This window comes from Xenopus laevis, chromosome 8S (assembly GCF_017654675.1).
Source record: "Xenopus laevis strain J_2021 chromosome 8S, Xenopus_laevis_v10.1, whole genome shotgun sequence".
NCBI classification, from domain to species: Eukaryota; Metazoa; Chordata; class Amphibia; order Anura; family Pipidae; genus Xenopus; species Xenopus laevis.
This window is the reverse complement of record NC_054386.1, coordinates 10976937-10982936: the sequence shown is the minus strand read 5'-3', so window position 1 is coordinate 10982936 and position 6000 is coordinate 10976937. Positions and strand designations below refer to the sequence as shown.

Sequence of the window (6000 nt, the reverse complement as noted above, 5' to 3'; positions counted from 1 at the left end):
TGAAATTAAAAGATTTGTGGTGTACTATTTGACAAGGATACATTTTGTGAGGTTAAACCAGGGGTAGGCAACCCGCGGCTCCGGAGCCTCATGCGGCTCTACATCCTGCTTGCTGCGGCTCCGTCTTGCGGCTTTGTCTATAACGCGGTAAGCCGCCAGCAGTTGATAGGGCTGTATAGACGTCCCAGGAGTGACAGGCAAGACTGAGCCGCAGCAAGATGATTCATCATGGTCCTTACCGCGGTCACACACTCAAGACAAGAGAGGGAAGATCAGCATGGAGCTTCAGAAACAGAAGTCACATTAAACAGATGAGAACACTAACATTTAATAGGGCTATTCAGTGTTTCATTTATTTCAAATTAGGCCTACACATACACACTGCACTTCTGTTTGTTGTATTCTGTTGTTGTAACAGTTAAAATTAAAAAAAGGTTAAAACTTTTAAAAGTTTATAAGCTGTGTCATGTTATGTGGCTCTAGACAATTTTTCTTTTGCGGAAGAAGGGACAAAATGGCTCTTTTGATAGTAAAGGTTGCTGACCCCTGGGTTAAACTTTGCCTTTAACTGTTAATTATGCATCTGCTGAAATGTATACTTTGCAATTAGATTCATTGCACTATAGCATTTTATTTTATTTTTACACAGAACTATATAAACAAAAAAAGGACACACATATTAAAATGTGCACATAACACTGAATATGTAGCAACCCCTTAAAACACAAAGAACTATTTTATTTAATAATCAGCAGAAAATAGAAAGGCGATACAACTAGAAGTATGCCACACATTGTTCCACTTCATAAAGGCAAACTGTGGGATATTTAGCATTGACATGCTAGAATTTATTCTGCATTGCTACATGACTGTAGCAATGTCAAAACTGGTTATCTTTTGACTGAAGGTTTATTTTATGGCAGATAATAGGTTTAGTAAAATCCTTATCTTGCAAGGATTATCAAAGGATGAAGATTCGGGGAGATAAGTCACCTGGCGACAAATCTCCCCGAACTGCCTTCCTCCGGCTATAATGAAAATCACCGGCGGGAAGGCACTCGGAACTATTTGTTTTCCGAAGTTTCCTCGTTAGGCAACTTCAGGCGACTTTGGAAAAACGAATCATGCTGAGTGCCTTCCCGTCTGCAGTATGGCGAGATTAGTCGCCCCCGAAGACTAATCTTCCCGAATCTGCCTGTGTGCCCTGATCCTTACAATAATATATAAAGTGCAACCAAAGCTAAGCCAGTAGTTTTTTTTAGTATTCCCATTCATCAGTTTTCATATCAAGATATCCAAGGATATTATTTGCAAGCTTCACAGCTTGTTTTCTTGCATCCTTTGTACGGACATCCTGTGTATCAATGGCATCAAGAGCCAGCAATTGTTTAGTGATAAATTCTTCTAGTCTCATATAATTTTTATCAGCTCTCTTCCCGTCAAAGAAGAGGACTTCCTTTTGAAGCTCAGATAAATGTCCAAAGACAGCCCATACAGCTATATAGCATGGAGGCTCTGACACTGTGTGTTCTGGTAAGCTCTGCCTTTTTTCAAGAGCTTCTTTGAGGTCAATGTAGGTAATGACAGCCTGGACCTCAACTACTGCTCTTCTTCTAGCCTCACGAATGCAAGGATTTCTCCCTACACTAACTTCATCCAAGTTCGCTATGATGCCCTGCAACTCTGACTTTGTACCCATATGGATGTCAGACACCCGCTGGTGCACTTCTAGAAGACTGTTCTTTATTAATGCCATTTGTTTACGAAGATCCTCTATTTTTACAATTGTTTGGTTCTGGCCTAAGTCATAAGCACTTCCCAGCTCAGCTTCTTCTAAATCCAGATATTTCAGCAAGCTGTTGATCTCCTTCACCACTTCTTTCCGATACTCCCTTATGTTTGTGTGGCCAGAAACATCCAGAGCATCCAGGTTTGCAATTAAACCAGTAAGAGTGCAAGATAAATGCCTGTATGTTTCATTGTCATTGACGCCTGCTAGAAGAGCAAGGAGACTACATCTGGCTTTGTTCACATCACACATAATTGAGTTAATTTTAGAAACTGTTGGATGTGCCTCAGCAGAGAGAGGGAGGGAAAGTACTTGCTGTTGAGTAGAGCTTTCTAATACTTCTTGAATGGCAAGAACTTTAGTTAAAGTTCGGTACCTAGCTTTTCTTAATGGAATCTTTCCATCGGTTTTTACTTGAGTAAGTCTCTTTAGAATATTCTGAATTCTTTCCTCAAATTCATCTGTTTTCTGACCATCCCCATTATTAAATTGTGTAATGTGCAGTGCGACTAAGCTCTGAGTTTCACTAAAGATCTTCTCAATCTCAAGTCTGCACGGATGAGTCGCATTCTGCTCCAGTTCTTTTAAAACTCTTTCGGTCTCTTCAGTAGCTTTCTTTTGAGCTTGCAGGATGTTTCCTTTTCCTTCTGTGTCAATAGATTCTATTTCAAATAACTGTTTAGTTAGAGCTTTTTCAAGCTTTTTATAAGTTGGGTCACTCTTTAGACCACTAAATGTCACCACTTGTTGCTCAATCTCTTTGACCTTCTTCTGTATTTCTTGAAGAGCTGTGACTGAAGCATGTTGGTTACCCATATCCATACTCATATGACAATTTTCTTAGAAGATACTGGTGCTAAAAAAGGAAATGAAAGTGTAAAGACAACATTCCTAAGATGTGTTTATATAAAAAAAAACAAAAAAACACCATTTTAGGACACAAAACGAGCAATCATTCCAAAACACCAACTTTAAATAAGAGACCTACGCCCCACACACTTCACTTACATAAAACATCAAATTATTCAAGTAAATAAAGTAGAAAAGACTGAAAGAAACTGCAAAACATGTATGAGATCCCTACAGGATATTGAGTTGGAATCTGCAATCTACATGTCAAAAGCAGAAGCATACAGACATAAAGGACAGACAACCCCTTGGAAGGTCATTAAAAATGTTAAATGTAACAGTACTGAAGATTGTTTGCCTTGTGTTGTGCATGTGGTGCATTTAAAAAGCTACCACCGGGAAGTATACCAGCCATGGTGTTTGAATTAGGGATGCACCGAATCCAGGATTCGGCCTTTTTCAGCAGGATTCGGAGGAAATATTCGCGAAACAGTTTTGCAAATTGTGAATTTAAGTTAATGTCAATGCTATTTTCGCACACCACAACCTCGTACACTGGGCACACTCATACAAACGCCCGTCTCATTTGCGCAAATTTATTCACAATCTGAATTCGGAAAAATCTGAAAGACGGCACAGCAGTGCAAAATGTTAGCGCTCAGGAAAAAGCATGGGCAATACATGCTGCATAAGACTAATACCCAGCATGCAATGGGGCTGACATGTATAGAAGTCGGGAGTTAACAGTTTTTGGGCTCTGCACCCGAGTTTACCGTCCCATTCTAGCATGTTCTGGTGACTTTCCTCAATTTTAGACGATTTTGGGGCAAAAATATTCTGGCCACCAAAATGACTAGAGGGTGACCTGTTTTACCAATATTTATTGAAATTGTATATGTATTTGTGCAGGGTCGGATTGGGGGGGGGCTTGGGGCCCTCCAGGGCTACTGCCCCAGGGCCCCCCTCCTGCTCTGAGTGCCACGACCCCCGACAAAGAGGGGTCGTGCAACACCAAGAAGCAGATCTGGGCCGACGGGGCCCACAAGAGCCTGGGTTTGTCCCACCGGCCCAGTCCGACACTGTATCTGTGTCTTATGGGGCACCTCTCTGTAGTTACGCCCCTGGTGAAGGGTGAATTTGTCCCATTTTACTTCCTGGAAAAATTAGCAAAACAGTGAAAGTTTGAAAAAGACGTATTTTCACATATATACATTTTTTTTTAGACTTTTTCACCTGCACATAGTGTGTTATTTTTGGCTACTGTTGAAGTGCCTGTTGATTTTGAACATTAGACCAGGCAACCCAGGCCATGATGATAGGAGGAGCCTGTCCCTTCCTGCCAGCCTTTCATTACTACATCTCCCGGGCTCACTGACCTGCGCGACATTTTCATTCACAGAAATTGGTTTGTGAGACTTTCCAGGCCGAATGCTGCAGCCTCCCTCACACAAGCTCCAAGTGTGCGCGTCTTCCTGTCAGCAGCTGCTTGTACGACGCCCGCCAACAAGATGGAAGCGTCAGACTCTGGGATATTCGCGTACTTTCTGTGCGCGCGAAATAACGCCCGCCCCTCCGAGCAAGGGATCGAATTCCACAATAAACGTCATATTGAAATCGCGTGTTCAGAGCGATAATGCCGAACTGTGCGCTTGTAAAGTGCAGCTCGAGTTCTCTGTACATTCACTCACCTCATACTTGAGCGCCGCCCGCCATATATAGTTACTCCTCCTCGCCCTCTCCTACAAGCACCCGAGGGGCAACCTAAACCCCAGCGCGGGGAAACAATGAGAATAGAAAATTATGTAATTATAAACCGCAACGGCCTGCAAACTCCGCCTCGCCTGTTACCATAGCGACGCTGGATGTGACGTTCTGCCGTAAATGTGCGCGTCGTGCTACCTGCCAACTTTTCCAGTCAAATTGGGCTACTAATTTAAAGCCCAGGCGGGTTTTGAAAGTATAAAACAGCCAAGGTACAGATTTGGGCCTTTGGCTGGTTTGAACTTTGGAAACTAGCCAAAGTTTTTTCTTGCCCTCATGTGTCTCCCAATGCATGCTGGGTAATGTAGTTTTTTTTTAACAATTTGCCAAATGCAAAGTTTAATGTAAGACTACAATACCCAGCATGCAATGGGACTGACTTGTGTTGAAGTCAGGAGTTACCAGATTTTTGCCTGTGTACTCGGCCCAGACTGAGAATTAAAATAGGCCCCTGGCATTTCAAGTACACAGAGGCCCAATCAGCCCCCACCAGCCCATTAAATACTGACTTTCTATGGCAGATTATAGCAGCCCCTCTGACATTTGCCACTGCCGGAACCCACAGCCAGTCTGGGCCTGCTCTTAAACATTCTTGCATTTTCCAGTGACGTTCCTCAATGTCACAAAATTTTAAGGCAAAAATCTGCTGGCAACCAAAATATCTAGAGGTCAGGGCTGCTCCTGCCATGAGTCAAGGTGAGAACCTTGCCTCAGGAGGCATAGAGCGGCCAGTTACCTGGGGCGGCAAAAAGCTTCCTCTGGTAACTTTGAGAGCAGAATTTCCATTTTTTAATACAGAAATTCAACTCCATACCTCCCAACATTTTGGAAGTAAAAAGAGGGACAAAAAATTTTTTTCCGCATGTAGCGCAGCAATTTTTTGACCACACCCTTTCCGTGGCCACACCCCCTAATTACCATGTTTGTTTTACAAAATTTGGCAAGTTATGAAAGTTTGAAAATATTTCTCCTTATCTAAACTGTGTTTTTGTGTCTCAAAATTGTTACAAAGTATCTTATTTGCACCTGTTAGCTGTTCTGGGTTCTCTGCTAAAAGCCAATTAAGTGAGAAACTTTGTTTCTTTTTCTGGCTGTTCAGTGCAGAGAAAAGAGGGACTTTCCAGTACAAATGAGGGACTGCGGGTTGAGCTGTCAAAAGAGGGACTGTCCCTCCGAAAAAGGGACAGTTGGGAGGTATGCAACTCTGCTAGTGCAGAAAGCGCTATAACGGTCACTGCACTAGCGATGCGGCCCTCCGGGACCAGGGGTGATCCGCCAATGAAGCTTGCCTCTGGCGGCAGTGCCAGATACGTTTCCAGGGGCGGCAAAAAGCCGCTCCTGTTACTTTTAAGAGCTGAATTTCCGGTTTTGTAACTGGAAATTTGGCTTTACTAGTGCGAGAGACAGTTAAAGAGCGGCCTCAGATGGCTTCTTTATCAGAATCGGCGCTGCCCGAGACCCTCTCAGAATCTAAAAGTTGAAAACGCGGAGCGGGAGGGGGTCGGCATCAGCTTCTGAAGCGCCTCTGCTAGAGGTTGACCTGTTATACCAATATTTATTGAAATTGTATATGTATTAAAGGCCTTATATTACCTGTATAT

General features: G+C 42.9%; 1 protein-coding gene across 3 annotated transcripts; it reads right to left on the bottom strand.

Moving 5' to 3' along the window:
- Nucleotides 1–615: 615 nt before the first annotated feature.
- Nucleotides 616–4502, bottom strand: bag5.S (BAG cochaperone 5 S homeolog). Of its 3 annotated transcripts, none has more exons than XM_018232313.2 (2): nucleotides 4327–4502; nucleotides 616–2645 (listed from the first exon to the last, which is right to left on the bottom strand). In XM_018232313.2, exon 2 carries the CDS (start codon nucleotides 2615–2617, stop codon nucleotides 1259–1261), a length of 1359 nt encoding a protein of 452 aa, XP_018087802.1. In that variant the 5' UTR covers nucleotides 2618–2645; nucleotides 4327–4502; the 3' UTR covers nucleotides 616–1258. The 3 variants fall into 3 exon arrangements, with proteins under 3 accessions (XP_018087802.1, XP_018087801.1, XP_018087803.1); XM_018232312.2 differs by lacking the exon at nucleotides 4327–4502 and adding an exon at nucleotides 4015–4305; XM_018232314.2 differs by lacking the exon at nucleotides 4327–4502 and adding an exon at nucleotides 3872–4008.
- Between the last annotated feature and the right edge of the window lie 1498 nt (nucleotides 4503–6000).

Coding starts and splice junctions, on each gene's coding strand:
- bag5.S (XM_018232313.2), bottom strand. CDS start 2,617: ATGAGTATGGATATGGGTAACCAACATGCTTCAGTCACAGCTCTTCAA.